The sequence below is a fragment of the Heloderma suspectum genome, chromosome 9 (assembly GCF_057233095.1).
Source record: "Heloderma suspectum isolate Gila_16-S chromosome 9, 16-S_ref, whole genome shotgun sequence".
Classification (NCBI taxonomy): domain Eukaryota; kingdom Metazoa; phylum Chordata; class Lepidosauria; order Squamata; family Helodermatidae; genus Heloderma; species Heloderma suspectum.
Genome location: NC_139466.1, coordinates 26,841,038 through 26,859,162, shown reverse-complemented (window position 1 = coordinate 26,859,162; position 18,125 = coordinate 26,841,038). Strand labels below are relative to the sequence as shown.

The following is an 18,125-nucleotide window of genomic DNA, read 5'->3' as shown; positions in this document are numbered from 1 at the left end:
TAGGAAGGCTGATCTACTGGAACAATTACGTTTTAAAATACTGGAAGTGAGCGTTTCAAGTGATCTGGCTTTTTTTTTTTTTTTACCACTTAGGGTGCAATCCTATACGTGTTTAGACAGAAAGAAATCGTACAACGCCCAGCATTCCCTAGCCAGCCATGGCAGGCTGAAATCCAGCGGGTTAAGCTGGGTCTTCCCGTGGGAATCCGGTTGGCCACTGTGGGAGCAGAATGCTGGAATAGAGAAGCTTTAGCCTGATCCAGCATGGCTCTTATGTTCTTATGACGTATGGTCCCTTCCTATGCAGTCTAACCCTACAGATGTTTATGTAGGAGTAAGTCCCAGTGAATTTAATAAGACAATCCCAGGCAAACGTGCATAGGATTGCAGTCCGGCTGAGATCATGTATGTGCCTTTTACCCGTGTGCAATGTGCTACAGACATGGTACATATGACGCATAAGAGCACATTTCATCTACGGAGGTTGACCTTTTAGACGGTTGCTACCCTTCCCCCCTCATCCCGGCAGAGCTCCTGTGTGACAGGCAGAAATTCAATGGGTGTAGCATTTCCTTGCACGGAGAAGAAGCAGGCGCGACGGGGGAAAGCTTGACCCGTTGGATGTCAGCCTGCCACGCAGCTGTTTAAGAGAGAGCGAGTCGATGGACGACGAGGCAAGCCGTCCTCCGAGCCAGCTCCCCGTCCCGGAAAAGCAGGCTTCCCCTAGGATGCGGCGGCCACCCCCCGGGGCGGCGTGGGGGCGGGCGATGGAGGGGCGGGCTCTGGGGCCGGGAGGGACACGTGCGCGCCGGCTGTTATTGCTGCCGCTTTGCAAACTCGCCGCTGCTGCGCCTTCCCGCACATCATCGCCGGCGCCGCTGCAGCTGGTCCCGCGTTCGCAAGCGGGCGCTCCGCCGACGGCGCCGTCGCTCAGCCCCGTGCCGGTCTCTTCTTGCGGCCGCCGCCGGCGGCTTCGGGCAGGAGCAGCCGCCGGCGGTCATGAGGATGTCGGCAGCGGACGAGGACGGCTTGCTGCTCCGCCCGTTCAAGCTCATCGCGCTGCTCTGCGCCTTCCTCGCGCTCGCCCTGGACGTGGCGGCCCTGCTCAGCCCCGCCTGGGTCACGTCGGAACGCTACTCGCTCTCCCTCTGGGAGTCTTGTAGGCGCGCCTCGGACGTCTGGGACTGCCTCTCCACCCTCCAGACTGGTAAGGGGCCGGGGGGAAGGCAGGAAGGGTGGAAATCGGGCGCTCTGTGCTGACGGGCGTGCATATAACAGGATCGAAACAACGAAGAGCCCTGTGGCGTCTTAACGACCAAGGGCACAATCCTGTGCATGTTGTGGAGCATAGAGGATAACATCCTGTGCACAGGAATAATAACAGCCCTATGCAGTTCCACCCTCCAGACTGGTAAGAGGGCCAATAACAATCCTATAACAATAAAATCCTATAGGAACAATGCTATAACAATAAAAAAAACAATATAACAAAAAAACCACAATCCAATAATAGTAATCCAGTAACAACAATCCTAATAATAACAATAATCCTATAACAATCCTATAACAATCACAGCCCTATGCAGTTCCACCCTCCAGAATGGTAGGGCAGGGGGATAAAGGAAGGGTAGAAATCTGGCTGTGTGTGTCTGCTGATGGACATCTTAAAGACTAAGGGCACAATCCTATGCAGAAAAAGTCCAACATCATCTTTCTAAACATGCATAGGATTGCGCCCTAACACAGTCACCCCTGGCCTGGTTTGCACCTCATGTTTGCTTCCCCCACAGCCTCATAACCTGTAGATCAGGGGTGGGCGACTTGTGGCCTGCCAGATGTTTGAGTTTCCCCCCAACAACTCCCATCATCCCCAGCCAACATGGCCAAAGGTGAGGGAGGATGGGAGTTGTGGGCCAAAGCATCTGGAGGGCTGCAAGCTACCCACCCCTGCTCGACATTATTTGTACTACAACTCCCATCATCCCAGACTGCCAGCATGCTAGCTGGGGATGATGGGAGTTGTTGACAAAACATCTGGAGGGCTGCAAGTGACTCACGCCTGTTCTAGATGTTGTTTCACTGCACAACTCCCATGATCCCTAGTTATCGGTCATGCTGGCGGGCGCTGGTAGGAATTTGTCATCTCAAGCATCTGGAGGGATCTAGGCTCCGGGAGGCTAGGCTTTTTATTATGGCGTACGCTTTCGTCGACTATTATATATTTATATATATATATATATATATATATATCGCATTTCTACACCGCCTTTTTTCCTCTTGCAAGGAACCCAAGGCGGCTTACATTCTCCTCCTCCTCCATTTTATCCTCACAACAACAACCCTGTGAGGTGGGTTGGGCTGAGAATCTGCGACTGGCCCAAAGTCACCCAGTGAGCTTCCATGGCTGAGTGGGGACTAGAACCCGGATCTCCCAGCTCCTAGTCCAACACTCTTGCCACTACACCACACTGGCTCTAGAGTGTGGACTAGAGTCCACTTTGTCAGTATGCTATGGAATTTCGGTTGCTGGGGGTGGAAAAGCAGCAGGGGAAGCCCTGTCGCCTTTGTGACCTGCTTTTGATGGCTTCCTGGGACCTCTGTAGGAAACAAGATGTTGGACTGGACATCTGGTCAGACCCAGTGGAGCTCTTATTAGGTTCTGCTGTTCACTTAGCTAAATGAATCCTCTATGTCCTGGAGGAGACTCCATCTGAATGCCCCAAACTGGGGGCAATTGACAGAGGAAAGCCCCCATGAGCTTCCTAGAAACTTTTGGCTGGGCACCACAGAACACAAGAGCCCTGCTAGATCAGACCATGGGTCCATCTCGTCCAGCATTCTGTTCACGAAGTGGCCGACCAGCTGGCCATGGGAAACCCATGAGCAGGACATGTTGGCTTTTATTGCTTTATTGCTGGCTTTTATTTTTATTGCTTTTATGTTTTTATCATTTTAATATTTTAACTATATTTATTCATAAAATAAGGGAGGGCTTCTGCCCTGAAAGGCAGCCAAGAAATATTTTAAATAAATAAATGAGTGCAACAGCGCCCTCCCGCCCATGTTCCCCAGCAACTGGTGTACATAGGCATACTGCCTCTGATACTGGAGGCAGCATGTAGCCCTCAAGACTAGTTAGTTATCGATAGCCTTCTCCACCGATAGCCGTTTAGGAAACAGGATACTAGACCAAATTTATAATGTTCCGCCAGCACAAGGCAGAGAATCTGATGTTGTTGGACTCTTGTTCTCATCATCTCTGATCCTTGGCCACGCTGCCTGGGACTGATGGGAGTTGGAGCCCAACATCATCTAGAGCAACTTGGTGCTCTGCAGATGTCCTGGACTACATCTCCCATGATTCCTTACCATTTGCTGTACTGGCTGGGGCTGATTGGAGTTGTGGCCCAAAATATCTGGATGGCCCCAGGTTCCCTTCTCCTGTGTTAGAGGTTTGGGAGTCTTGCTAAAAGGCCGGAGTTGGTGTTGGTGGGGGAGAACACAGGCAGCCCTGCTTCTTTAAAGGGGGGTGGGGTTGTTGCTTTTTAAAAAAGCAAAGAGTCAGGGGAGTTCTAGCTTGCCTTTGCTCTGCTTGCTCACTGGTAAGAGAAGTGCCCTGTATGCACTTTCTTCTTTGTTCCCTTGCTTTGTGTTATGGAATTACACCCTGACATTGAAAGCGGTTTGGGGGCTAAGCCGAGAGGTGGCCTGTGGTGGATGTATTTGGCAGTGGTGAGCGGTATGGTACTCTGCCAGGCTCAGGGAATTTGCTCCTTCACACGTTCTGGGGCTGAGCCCAGGTGCCGAAATCAATTGTATAGCTTCAGGGACTGAAGCCATAGGCGTCAGACTCTGGGTCTGATAGCAATGGATGCCTCTGCAGAAAGGTCTGGGTTAAAGAAAAGCTGTGCCTGGTCGGAATCAAAGTCAATTTGGCTTGCAGAGACTGTAAACAAGTCTCCGGTGCAGCCGTTTCCAGGGGTTATGTCCGCTGGCAGCTTTTGCTTCTTTGGAGGGTGTTTGGAAATCTGATGCGCACCCTCCTCTCCTGCCGTAAATGGTGTTTGCTTCTGCATTAAAAACCCTTTCCTGGGAATTGGGGAGGGCTGGAAGGCAAAGAAAGCAGAGCTGAGATGGATCCGTTGCATTTCATCCCACCCTCCTGCTAAGGCAGGGATGCCGTACCTCTATCAGTACAGGCTGGTGGCTCTGATGTCAGTGGGGTGGTGAATCTGCTCCGGGTTTCAGTCAGAACCAGGCAGAACTCTAAAGGAGCTTCTGCACCTTGGAGAGCTCCTCAGAGTTGTGACTGAAACCCGGAGCAGATTCAGAGCCCCACTCATATCAGAGCCACCAGCCTCCACTGACCTCTAGCCCCTGGGCCTAATCTGACCCATGAATGCTTCACATCCAGCCCACTGGAGCTTCCTTGGGTTCCTCCAAGGAGGAATCTCCCCTGCAGAAATCTTTATGGCTGTCTCTGATCTGAGATTGGGGAGAACAGTGGGTATTTCCCTGGGTGCCCGTCCCAATCTAAGTCCCTTGGGGACAGTACACAGCCTCTCCTTCATTTATTCTCCTAATAACCCTGTATAAAGCAGCCAGAGCGGTACGCAATCATGCATGGTGTGGAGAAAGTGTGTAGAGAGACATTTTTCTCCCTCTCATCATAGTAGAACCCATGAAGCTCATTGGTGGGAGATTCAGGACAGATCAAAGGAAAGACTGCTTCACACAGCGCGGAGTTACACTGTGGAATTCTCTGCCAGAAGACATAGTGATGGCCACCAATTTGGATGGCTTTAAAAGGGGTTAGACCAATTCCTGGAAGAGAAGGCTATCAATAGCTACTAGTCCTGATGGTTATGTGCTACCTCCAGACCCAGAGGTAGTGAGCCTGTTTACACCAGTTGCTGGGGAACATGGGCAGGAGGGTGCTGATGCACTCATGTCCTGCTTGTGGGGTCCTGGTTGACAGCTGGTTGACTACTGCGTGGACAGATTGCTGGACTAGATGGGCCCTTGGTCTGATCCAGCAGGGCTCTTCTTATGTTCTTATGTTCATCCCCGACATGGTGCCCTCCAGATGTGCTACATTATCCCCAGCCAGTACACTAGTTTACATATAGACTGAAATTTTAATTTTTGATTTTTTTTCCTGTTAGTCTGTCCCAAGTAAAAGGTTAAATACCGAGACCCCAAGATAATTATCTATTAGTTAGACCATCTATTCCCCACACCCCAAATTCTACCCATTGCCAAAGAGGGATTTGAACCTGGGTCCCCTCAGTTCTAGTCCACTGTTTCAGTCCACAAACCACACTATCTCTTGTGGCTGCAGAAAAGGCTATAGTGTTGGTATTATATCCCCATCCCCATCAGGAGGTGGAGCTGCCAGCTAATGAATCTGCAGACATTTCCAAAACTGTCTAGGTGTGGCTTTCCTCAAAAAGGTTACAGTATTTTCCTTGGGGGCTGGGCTGCTGCCACAGTGTGAGCTTCAAGATGCAGTGAGAGATCCAGGAGTACTCCAAGACTGATTGTGAAGCTGTGACACAGTGGTGAGTGGCGTGTAAAGAAAGGCACCTGACAAGGCCAGTGCTTAGAGGAACACTCCTTCCTGTGTTGGCTGCGCCCCCTGCTGCTCATATCCCTGCTGTTATCTCCAATCTAGGATCAGAGATAACAACAGGGATTCCTCTAGGGGGTGAGGCTTGGAAGCCAGGCCACGCCCCCTGGAAGAATCCAAAGGGACTCTGCAGACTGGATGGGGAACCTGCACACGCCAGAAGTTCCCCTTCCCTGGCATAGAGTTTCTTTTATGCAAACCTCGAGGGCATGGGTCCCCAACCTTGTTGGACCCAGGGGCGCATTTGGGAATTTGAGAAACTGCTGTGGGCACCACCAGAAAATGCCTTATCAGTGGGTTGCTGCTTTGCTGTCTACCTTTCACATCTACGGATCTTAGGCTGCGTTTTATTCAGCAAAAACGTTGGCTTTGTGTCTATTGGACACCGCAACATCTCTTTAGTAAGGGGTTGTCTAATTCAGTAAATTGCAGGGAGCACAATACAGCTAATGCTTCTTTTCAGCATATGTTTTGGCAGTGTCCAGTAGTTGCTTCTTTTTGCAGGGAGGTTATTACACCGATCAATTTTGTACTGGGACAGTCTTTAATATTCACTGAAGTACATGCTCTTTTAACTTATTTACCTGCTTCATGGACATTAACAAATGGTAAGTGTAACTGGATTCTCCACACTCTTTTGACAGCTAAAAAACTGATATTACAACACTGGAAGGATAAACACTCACCTCCTATAACGCAATGGATGGAGGACCTTACAACACTTTTGATATTTGAACGGGTGGCATATAGACGCCACCTTCAAATGGACACTTATTTGGATATTTGGTCCACTTTTGTTGCAGCCCATGTGTAATTGCTAGAAAGTTTTATGCATTTCATGCAAATCCATGTATGTATTTTTTTTTAATGGTTGGGGGGAATGGGGAATTCAGGTGCACCATGTTGGGAGACCCCTGCTCTAAAGGGAAAAAGGCTGTTCTTCTGCGCTACAAATAAGGATCCGCAAACCAAGTTCAGCCTTGTCGCTTCTCCTGAGTCAAAAATGCAATGAGCTTGACCTGGAGAACAAAGCTTGGCCACTTCTTTCCTCTGCAACAAGTACTGTTTTCTTGGAAGGAGGGCAGGACTGGAGGCACAATCATGTCAGGATTACAGGCCCTGGGGAAGGCAGCTGGACAGCTTGCTGCAAATAATTTCTTTTTCTTTTTTGTTAGCAGCAGTTGAAGCATGCAAATTTTTAAAGGAGGGGGAGAGAGGGAAAAGTGTGTCCGCTTGTCTCCTCTGCAGAAGGCTGTTTAGTCTTAGCAGCATGAGGAGCAACAGATGTGTGGAATTTGCTACAGTGAACCTGTGATTTATGTCGAGCTCTGCAGCGGCACCTGCTTGCTTCCAGAGTCTTCCGATGTCTGCTGCTCACACAGTCAGCTTGAGGCATGGAAGACGCCCGCCCACCTGCCTGCCCGCACTTCCCTTTTTTCTTTTCTTTTTTTAAAAGCAACTTTATTTAGATAGGAAAGGAAATGTATCTCCTACTATGCCAGCTATTAATGCTGGAATCCAATCTAGCATTTTCCCTGTGGCTGGCCCTTATCAAACCAACTTCTCTGATAAAAGAGATCACAGCTGATATGACCTCATTGCTGTGGATGGCCCGATGTTCAGTTTCCAAATTATTTGGATATTTTAACACACTTCAGACAAAAATGCTCTATGTGATACTCATCAATAAATGCCTCTTCTCAAAATTTGACTTTTGAAATCTCAGAATGAATGTTCTCAGCTGTAATCTTCTGCAATGCTCAAGGCACTTGTAGAACTTCCCTTTTGTAAAGACGGGACTGGCCCTGCCATTAGGCAGAGTGAGGCGGTTGCTTCAGGTGTCAGATGCTGGTTGGCGGCAACAAGGGGTTGAAGGAGGGAGCTGTGTGCCCCATGCTCCTTAAGCTAGCCTTCTGCTTTCGGGTGTGGTGGAGGATGCTGTCCTGTTGCCAGTTTTGAAGAAAGATTGAACTGCAAGTCCAAGTTGGCTTTTGTACATGGAATGGAAGGAGGCGCCATCTTGTCCTTTGCTTCAGGCAGCAAACTGCCTTGGTGCATAATATCCAAGGCAAGATATTTTGGCTTCTGACACAGGAAATCTCACAAGCACCTCTCTTCCCCCTGGCTGTAAAGCTGCTGCTGCTGCTGCTGCTGCTGCTAATAATAATAATAATAATAATAATAATAATAATACATTAAACAACAAAGAACCCTGGAACTCGTTCTTGAGACAGCATGTCACATAGGGAGCCACAAATCTCCCTGACTCTTAAACAGCAAGTTCTAGGGCCAAAACAGACCTTACTTTAAATCTGTGTCCAGCAGCTCTGGAAAAGTTGGGTTTTCAGGAGGGACAAACGTCCAACAACGTTTGGGTGGCTGCAGGTTCCCTGCCCCTGCCCCAGGGGGGTACAGCCCAAATGTCTAGGCCAAATTGCAGTTGTCCATATACTTTGTCCCTGCAGCAGGACAGATGGAAGGAAGTACTTCTTCACACAGCTCGTGGTTAAACTATGCAATTTGCTACGTAGCGACATGCCACCAGTTTGCATGGCTTTAAAAGGGGATTGAACAAATGCATGGAGGAGAAGGCTATCAATGGCTAATTGTCCCGATGGCTCTATGCTACCTCCAGTATCAGAGGCAGTATGCCAGTTGCTGGGGAACATGGGTGGGAGGGTGCTGTTCACTTGTATCCTGTTGGCGGTTTTCTTGTGGGCAGCTGGTTGGCCACTGTGTGAACAGAATGCTGGACTAGATGGACCTTTGTTTGGATCCAGCAGGGTTCTTTTTATGTTCTTGCATTAAAAAAGAAGTAGCATATCCTGCGTTTCCAGCTGTCCCTAATGAGAAAATTGCAACGGTTCCGCTGGCATCTAAGGTGTGGTTGCCTCTCCCTTGGGGACAAGGGCATCCCTGTTCTTCAAAACGCTTGTGAAACAGCGAGAAGTGTTCTGCTTATCCAACAACTAACAACGGTGACTTTTCCTGTGGATCTTGGATCAGTCTGGGTCTGACACGCCTCTCTAGGCTCGCAGCCGGTTGGCTGAACCACAGAGTCCTCCCCACCGTGCCAGGAACTGGAGGGCCGGTGACTCAGTTGCTCCCTTTGTTGTTGTTTTTAATAACGTCCTGTGCTAACAGTTTCCTAGGAACATCCTCTTGACTAGAAACCCAGATGGGAGCATGCTCCCTATGCCCAATTCAGCCGAGAGGCAATTTGGCAAAGCTGGGATACAGGTGTGTGTGTGGGGGGAGTGCAGTTGGGATCCTCAGGTAAGCGTGAAGCAGCTGACAGCTGTCTGCCCAAGTTCTGGAGTCTGGGAGAGCTGTGAGGTCAGACTCTAAAAGTCCGCTCCGGCAGTTGGCAGGCCGAGGCAACTAGGAAGCAGCTATTTTAAAAGTTGCAAGGATGCACAGGGCAGAGACATAGTACAAAATAGACCAGTTCCTCCCCAAAAGGGAATCCTCCCCCCGCCCCCATCCATCGTCTTGCAGATGTCCCTAAAGCCTCTGCTTGCTGCCCCATCTGACTCGGGTGCAATGAATTGCTGATGGATAGGAGCTGGGAGCCAGTCCTTTGTTGTGGCAAAACAGACGGATAGTGAAAAGGGGGCCAGAGGTTCCAGATGCTTCACTTTGTTTGTGCCTCGCTTGAGCCGAGGCTGGTCTAGAATAATTCTCATCCTAGGAATATGCTCTCTCTCTCCGTGTCTGCTTGGAAAGCTCTCCCATGAACTCTCCCTGTTCCTGCCTCTCCCTTGTCTTGATGCTTCCTTCGAGAATATGCCAGTAAACTCTGGAGGGAAATTGCTTTAGTGCCAAGTCAAAATGCCCCCCCCCCCCGGTGCAGCTGATCTATCCCGAGTGTTGTGTGTTCCGTTTTGCAGCACAAGGGGGGGGGGGTGTCTCCATGAGTAATTTACTCCGAGCTGGCTGCGTTTCGAGGTCATTAGGGATATATGACGTCGTGGCCATCGAACAGCCACCCTGGAGCTTATTGGGAAAAACCAGATTTCTTGAGACTGCTTAAAGTCCGATTCTTTCCCTCAAGTCTGGTTCTCTCTGGTATAGTTGCTGTGTGCCCCAACCCCTGCATTGACCTCGGGTATGCTAGCCCTGCCTAGGGGTGTGCCTTTCACCCTGACCCCAGTCAAGGGGTGTTTCCAGTGTGTTTCCCGTCCCTGCACAAACCAATTAGTGTCTGCTCAGAAGTAACTCCTGTGGAATGTACAGAGATCCCCCTCAACTGAAATGGTACAGTTTAAAGCACAAATTTCCTAAAGGCTGTAAAGCGTGATCTCGAGGCTCTGATCCATAGTTTGGTTTATTGCCTTAGGAAGTAACTACTTCACACCTTCATTATAGAGATCCTGCGCAGCATCAGGTTAGAAAGGGGCTGGTTTCCCATCCCTGTTCTCCCCCACCCCTGTCTTTACCAGCACAAGCATATGTGTGTCTACTTGGAAGTAACTCCCATTGTGCTCACTGAGGCTTGCTCCTGAAATGCAGGTGCATCTGGAGCTTCAGGGGAAAGGCAAAAGGGGGGAGAGCGGGGGGGAAGCCTCTCGCTCGTGGAGCCCTGCATGGACCAAAGAGCAGAAAAGCTGATTCCTTTAAAAAGAAAAATCCGGTACTCCTCCATTCGCTTCTCCTTCCGTTGTCGTGGAAACACCCCCAGGTCACATTCTGTGATCTGAATAAGTCACACACCCCTCAAAAAGCAGAAATAGGGGAACGTGTTTAATTTGCATAATTTTGCATTTTTTTAATTAAGCGGGGGCAAACAGCTACGCGGGGCATTGAAATCCTCCCCTCTGAATTTTAATCACCTTCTGGCTTCTGAGATTCATTAGGCATTGTTGCATGCTGTCAAGGCTATTTTCATAGCCATAAGGACTAGAAGCTTGGGTTCTTAAAAAAACAACACCACCTTTTAACATTTTAAATTAAACTGGGATTCTCCAGGAGCTGAAGTCTGTGCCACTTCCATGTTTTCTGTTTTGTGCTTATTCCACACTTGCATGTAATCACAGGATATGCTCTGCTCCTGCTATGCATGTTATTATTTCAAATAAGAATGTGGAAGAGCCATGCTGGATGAAGTCAAGGCCCATCTAATCCAGTAGCGTTTCCAAATAGCAGCCAGTGAGATCCCCCTGGGAAGCTCAGAAGCAGGGAAAGTGATGGCCAACCCTTGCTGTTACCCCCAAACTCAGTCATTGGAGGCTTTATTTATTAATTTTTAAAGTATTTTATTAAAAGGTTTCTAAACTAGCATTCAGGGCGTAATAGCTTGCTGCTTTTCCAAACATGAGAGGCTCCAGTTAGTTCTCTTGGGCCAAGCTGAGATGGTTGTAGAACAGGAGTGGGCAGAAGGTAGATCAGATGTTTTGGACTTCCACTCCCAGAGGCCCCTGCCAGCAATGGCCAATGTTCAGGAATGCTGGGACTTGAAGTCCAAAACATCAGGAGATTTTCTTTCTGCCCACCTCCATTGTACAAGACTCCAGATGGTATGGAACCTGGACAATTGCCCTGAAGTTGTGCAAAGTACCGGGGGTCTGTGGGGATACAATATTTGATTTGGAGTTGGGAGAGGAGGCCCAGCTGGGCATCCCCATGAAGTTCATGGGCTAGTCTTTGGCAAGTTCTTTGCTCTGTCTTATCTCATAGCATCGTTACAAGGATATGTGGGATCTGAACTATGCTACTGTTTTCTGTTTGTACTATCTATGCGTCAGGTGGACAACCTAGCTAGAAAATGCGACTCCTATTTCTGTTAGAATAGCAATCATTCCGTCTATTTCCGATGTTCAGGCTATGAGTGCCATTGCATATGTAGCCAAAATGGCACCACCCACCCACAAGTGGGAGGTATCTGCGGTTTTGGCAGAACTCAAGGTTTGTAGAAGTACAAAAATCTTCAGAAAATAAGGGAGGGAACCTCCCAAAAGAGCCCAGTCAGGACTCCCAGAATGCTAACTGTTGGGGCAGGGGATGGCAAACTGTGAAAGGGGAATGCAGTGGATTATCTCACAGTGCCATGTTTTAGTACAGGTCCCACTTGTTTCTCCTTGAACAACAATAGCTGAATTCCAACCTTTGATTTATTTCCAGCCTTCGATTTATGCCCATGCTCTAGGGATGAACTAAGTGAGCTATATGGAGATTGGCAAACCTTGGCAAGATCGGGGTTCTCGACTCTTGCTTCGTTCCGTCCAGGTTCCTATGTGGCAGGGCCAGCCCTACCATTAGGCAGAGTGAGACAGTCACCTCAGGCAGCAGATGCTGAGAGGCAGCAGCATGGGCTTGGAGGTGAGAGCTGTGTGCCGAGCAGCCTGCTTTCTACCCACGAAGTTAGCCGTTGCCTTCAGGTGTGGTGGAGGATGCTGTCCCATTGCCACCACTGAAGAGAAATTCAGCTGCTAGTCCAGTCAGCTTTTGTACATGGAATGGGAGTGGGCGCAATCTTGTTGTTCATCTCAGGCAGCAAAATATGTCTTGGGCCGGCCGTATTAGTGGTCCTATAAAGAGTAACATGGTAACTATCTCCAGTGGGTTGAAGAAGGTGGGGGGAGTGGTTAAAGCACCCTGGGATACCTTGGTTGAACCTTTATTGCAGGGGTGCAAAACCTCTTTCAGCCAATGGGCTGCATTCCATTTCAGAGAAGCTCTCGGGGGCGCATTCCAGTGGTGGGTGGGGCTGAAGGCAAAAGGGGTGGAGCCAAAAATACCAGTATATTTTAGCTTAAAGTTCTCACTGCCAGTAACTAAGCCTTAGGGGAGGCATTTCAACCTTTTAGAATGGGGAAAAATGGCACAAAAACTGGGAAACCACACAACCATTGGTAGTTGGGGAGAAAACTAGTGGGGCCTCCTGGGGAACCCGGAGGGCCAGATCTGGTCCCTGGGAGGGCTAGATTTAACTCCCAGGTCTGAGGTTCCGCACCCCTGCTTTATTCTGTAAACAAGGCTTTGCTTTGTGACAGGCTCATCCCCAGATGATGCCCTCATCCAAACAAAGCTTGCTGTGAGAAAAGACCTAGGCTGCTAGTGTCTACATACATGAGGCCTCCTGAGGAATCAGACAAGTTGGTTGTTCTTTGTCTTTCTAGTTGGGGCCATGCCGCAAAGACCCTTCCAGACACCCTCGGGATGATTTAAAACTCTTCCAGGGGGAACAAAGATGCACATTTAAGAACCCAAGGAGAGCCATGCTGGATCAGACAAGGGTCCACCTAGTCCAGTATTCTGTTCACACAGTGGCCAACCAGCTGTTGACTGGGAACCCACAAGCAGGGCATGAGCACAACAGCACTCTCCCACCCATGTTCCCCAGCACCTGGTGTACACTGGCATAACACCTCTGATACTGGAGGTAGCATATAGCCATCAGGACTAGTAGCCATTGATAGCCTTCTCCTCCAGGAATTTCTCTAACCCCCTTTTAAAGCCATCCAAATTGGTAGCCATCACTACATCCTGTGGGAGCGAATTCCATAGTGTAACTATGCGCTGTGTGAAGAAGTATTTCCTTCTATCTGTCCTGAATCTCCCACCAATCCGCTTCATGGGATGACCCCGGGTTCTAATATTTTGAGAGAGGGAGAAAAATGTCTCCCTATCCATGTTCTCCACAGCATGCATCATTTCGTACACCTCTATCATGTCTCCCCTTACCCTCCTTTTTTCCAAGTTAACCCCAGCTGTTGTAACCTTCCTCGCAGGGGAGATGCTCCAGCCCCTTCATCATTTTAGTTGCCCTTTTCCGCATTTTTTTCCAGCTCTGTAATATTTTTTTTTTTTTTTTACTTGTTCCCTGTTGCTTTATCGCAGTGGCCTCTTACCGTTTGGCTGCATCACCAGCACCTGAAAAAACAATGATCACAAAATGACACAAGCCAGACAACAACAACAACAACCACAAGACACAGGCATTCAGTTTGGAGGCCTTTTCACAAGCAGTTATTAAGGGAGAAGCCATTTCTGAAGGATAACACAGGGTGGGCTTGGGGGGAATCAGAAGCATGGCAGAGAAGAAATATGAAATAAATTTAATATTTTTGGACTTTACTCAACTAGCCTCATCTTTAGTCTCAAATATGTTTTTGTCTACAAAAGTCAGGTCTAAAATTGCTCCCGCTCCTGGTACTGCAAGAAATCGCCTTAGTTTCTACTTTGTTGCTGGTGTGCTTCAGAAACGATGTCTTGTCTAAGCTAGAATAAATGAGAACGGCCCATTTTGCATGCCCGTACAAGGCAGAACCAGGGGGTGCAAAGCTCATTGGCTGATGAGAAATGTACAATGCAGCCCTATCTTTGTCTGCTGAAATATCAGCCCCATTGAGTTCAATGGAACTGATTCCCAGAAACAAAATTGCAGGCTGAGTTGAGAAATTTAGTTGGTAGATTGATTTCTAAGCACAGATTCCCACAGCTCTGCAGAAACAACAAAGAGCCTCATGGCACACACAAAAATTATTTCAATAAGGCTGCAGTCCTGTACACACTTAGCTGGGAGGAAATCTCTTTACTCAGAAGTAAGTCCCACTGAGTGCAGATACTTATAGGAGTGCATTGAAAAGTGGCTCGCCTTTAAGGTGCCACAAAACTTTCTGTTGTTTTTGCTGTGACCAACTGAACACGGCTACCCCTCTGACAGCTGTGTAGCCGCCTTTGAAAACCATAATGTTACACCGCCCAGAGAGCTTCGGCTATTGGGCGGTATAGAAATGAAATAAATAAATAAATAAAAATCTCTGAGACCCGTAATGTTACTTCTCTGAAAACCAGATTCCCAGGTTCCCTTACAATGAACTGTGATGCTCTCAGATGGCAAAAATTCTAAGACATGGACATTTAGACTTCTTGCTTAAGATATCTGAACAACAAGCACTGAAATACTGTAAAACTGACTATGTTCAGAGACAGCAGTGACAAGTTGCATTCTAATACATGCAGCCCATTCGCTCCTGCTTGGATCCTCCCACTTAGTTTAGCCACTCATACTAGTGGGAGGAGCCAAGCCAAGGAGCCAAGATGGTTAGTTTAGAAAACAAGGGTTTACATGACCTCCAGAAAACAAGGGTTTACCATGACCTCCAAATGTAGGATCCTGTTTTGTTGCACCCTCTAAAAGCCTGGGATTGTTATACCAGGGTTTGTTTTTGGCTTACAAATCCTGGCTTGTAGGGGAGCAACAAACCAGAATCATGGGTTCAGATGTCATGGTAAACTTTCACTTTCTGGTTAGCTTAGCCACTCACAGTAGCAGGAATTGCTGAGTGGGAAAGAATGAACTGCATGCACCAAGCATGCAATTTATTTACAGCAAGCCCGAATTTGCCAGAATCTTGGCTTACTGTTGTGTTTGGATGCCGCCATAGTGCATTTCTCCAGATTTCTTGGTAGCAAATAAATATCCTCTACTCTATTGACAGTGTGTTGAAGTTCCTTCTCAAAATGCTTTTCTTTTCTTTTCTTTTCTTTTCTTTTTCCAGATTGGCAAGTAGCAGCTCTGGTTTTAATCCTGACTGCAGCAACTGTCACTCTGTTGTCATTCCTCATGTCAATGATTTCCTTCTGCCTGGGTACCTACAAGCGCTATTACCGGGTTGTAGCTGTCCTCCTTTTTACAGCAGGTATATATCTTCTCTTACCGGTTCCCTTCTTGTGTAAACAAAGATGTGGGACCCTGGCCCACAAACACACAATTGTATACAACTTTCCATGCACTAATATATATGCATACATGCAGATTCTGAAATTAATAAAATGTATGTTTCACAGAAGGAAAGCCCATTAGTTTTCCATCCAAATTAATTTGATAAATGTGCACCCCACTTCCAGAATACCCAAATGAGTTCAGTTAATTTCTCACCCAGATGATCCAAATCCTGCTCCAAAATCAATTTCAGTCCATTTCTTTTCAGTTGTTTGCATCCTTCTTGTCTTCGGCTGTTTGTTTAAAAATGGCTTTTAGACATATGTTGCCTGTGTGTGAGCTATCTGTTTATATGCTTTTATGTAAGTCGTTTTTGTACTTTGTATAATTTTGTGAACTGCCCAAAGAGCTTTGGCTATGGGGCAGTATAAAATATGATGATGATGATGATAAGTAATAATAAAAAATAAATTCATTGAATCATCACATCACTACTCCCCTAAATTCGACTCCATTCAAAGGAATAATAAATGGCTCCCCCAACATAGGCGCAGAGCATGTAGGGCAGAGCTGCTGGGTTCAGCTGCCCGCTTACCTTTGCTTAAGAGTTTAAGGGCACAATCCTATGCATGTTCAGGGCCGAATTCAGTTTCAGAGAAACTCTTGGGGGCTGCTTTCCAGTGGTGGGTGGGGCAGAAGGCAAAGGGGCAGGCCAAAATACCAGCATATTGTAACTTAAAGCTCTTACTGCCAGTAACTAAGCCTTAGGAGAGGCATTCTTAGGAGAGGCATTCTTAGGGGAGGCATTCTTAGGAGAGGCATTCTAACCTTTTGAGATGGAGTAGCGGGGAGAGAACTGTACAAAAGCCAGGAAACCACCAAACAATCGGGAGTGGGAGGGGTGGTGGCCATCTGGGGAAACCTGGAGGGCTGGATTTGGCCCCCAGGCTTGAGTTTCCACCCCTGCTCCAGAGGAATTTGACTAGGGTAAATTTTGTGGTGGATTGGTTAACATGGAATCCAGAAGGGGTTTGAATACTGGGCCTGGAGATGAGTTCTCCCTGTTAGTTTTGTTTCCCTAGAGCGGGTGGTGGCCCCCCAGTTATGGAATAATCTCCCTGGCGAGGCCCACCCAGTGTCAAGTTATATTTTCAGTGCCAAGCTTTTTACTTTTCTCAGGCATTTGGCAGCATGTGATGAGTTTTAATCAGGACCTGGATTTGTCCTATGCTTGATTGCTTAAAGTTCAAAGTTTTTAGATATATGTTGTTTCTGTGTGTACCGTCTGTTCGGGTGTTTTTATGTAAATAGTTTTCAAACTTTGCATACTGTATTTTTAATGGTTTTTCATCTTTGTAAACCGCCCAGAGAGCTTCAGCTATGGGGTAGTCTAGAAATGTAATAAAATAAAGAAATACAAAATAAAATAAATGAGACCCCATGTAACAAGAGTCACTTACTGATTCTCTCTGGGTTTAACTGACCTTTTAATTTGTTCTATTGATCTAGTGGTTCTGCAAGTCTGCGCCTTAATTCTCTACCCCATCAAATTCATCGACAGCAGCCTGCTGAAGAGCTACCATGAGTTCAACTGGGGCTATGGCTTGGGTTGGGGCTCCGCTATCTTTATGCTGGGGGCTGCCATCCTTTACTGCCTGCGCACAGACGTGTACGAAGATGCGTACTACTGAGGCCAGCAGAGGGTGCTGGACTGGATGATCCGACAGATGGGACCAGATGGGTAGATGTAGAGTGATGATGTGAAGAAGTGGTGAATTTACTGGGGATACTTGATCCTTCTGGACTCATGCTTCCATCTTGGCAAGATATGCAGGCCAATCCCTTGAAAAAGAGGACCTAAAGATTTCCGGTTGAACACTCTTCAAAGAATTAGAGGAGCCGTAGCTATAAACGAGCTGTACTCTCACCAGAATAACTAGCGTGTGATCTTTCTCATCTTTTCCTCTTTTTTTTCCTTGTTATTTTCTATGCAGGAAAGGTTGTCTCTAATTTTTATTTTGAAAAAGGGGAGGTTGGTTTGCCTTTACTGGGGATTCTTGATCCTTCTGGACGCATGCTTCCATCTTGGCAAGATATGCAGGCCAATCCCTTGAAAAAGAGGACCTAAAGATCTCCAGTTGAATACCCTTCAAAGAATTAGAGGATCCATAGCTATGAACGAGCTGTACTCTCACCAGAATAACTAGCATGTGATCTTTCTCATCTTTTCCTCTTTCTTTCCTTGTTATTTTCTATGCAGGAAAAGTTGTCTCTAATTTTTATTTTTAAAAAGAGGTTGCTTTGCCTTTATTTTAAGGTGTCTGACATGCACCCTTGACACAAAGAGAGGAGGGAGGAAGGGAGAACTGAAGTGAATCTTTAAATGTACTGGAGGCAAATCCCCACAATCCTGGGAAACCAGGAGTGTCCAGAGACTGGCTGTGCTCTTGGTCGTTGCCCTTGTACAGAATGTTTGTGGCTTTGGGCGGCTGCAGAGATGAATAAAGAGACATATTGAAATGAGATCGCCACCTTGCATGGTTTTTGTGAGTGTGGTGCGTCTGAAAGCTTTGAACAGCTCAGCAGTCAGGAGCGGGGGTGGGCCTGTGGAGGAGTCAGATGGAAAAGGTCAGGGTCGAGCATGGAATGAATTGAAATCAAGGAGGCTCATGGCCTTTCTAAAACAGCAGCGGGGTAAACGTCCTTTGCCCATCTGAGGCTGCATTGGGGAGGATGTGACACTACTCAGCTCTTTTGCCTCTTGTGTGAAAGTCCGGGAGCAAACAGTACACCATGCAGATCTCATTGCTTACCCTGTCAAAACAACGG

The 18,125-nt window shown here is 47.5% G+C and overlaps 1 protein-coding gene across 1 annotated transcript; it reads left to right on the top strand.

Moving 5' to 3' along the window:
* The first annotated feature begins 784 nt into the window (after window positions 1-784).
* LOC146338515 (transmembrane protein 47-like) lies at window positions 785-17,826 on the top strand. Its single transcript, XM_084813955.1, has 3 exons — window positions 785-1,207; window positions 15,133-15,273; window positions 16,806-17,826. Exons 1-3 carry the CDS (start codon window positions 1,000-1,002, stop codon window positions 16,985-16,987), a joined length of 531 nt encoding a protein of 176 aa, XP_084670081.1. The 5' UTR covers window positions 785-999; the 3' UTR covers window positions 16,988-17,826.
* The last annotated feature ends 299 nt before the right edge of the window (window positions 17,827-18,125 follow it).

Coding starts and splice junctions, on each gene's coding strand:
- LOC146338515 (XM_084813955.1), top strand. CDS start 1,000: ATGAGGATGTCGGCAGCGGACGAGGACGGCTTGCTGCTCCGCCCGTTC. Junction 1,208..15,132: donor CCTCTCCACCCTCCAGACTG/GTAAGGGGCCGG, acceptor TTCTTTTTCCAG/ATTGGCAAGTAGCAGCTCTG. Junction 15,274..16,805: donor TGTCCTCCTTTTTACAGCAG/GTATATATCTTC, acceptor CTATTGATCTAG/TGGTTCTGCAAGTCTGCGCC.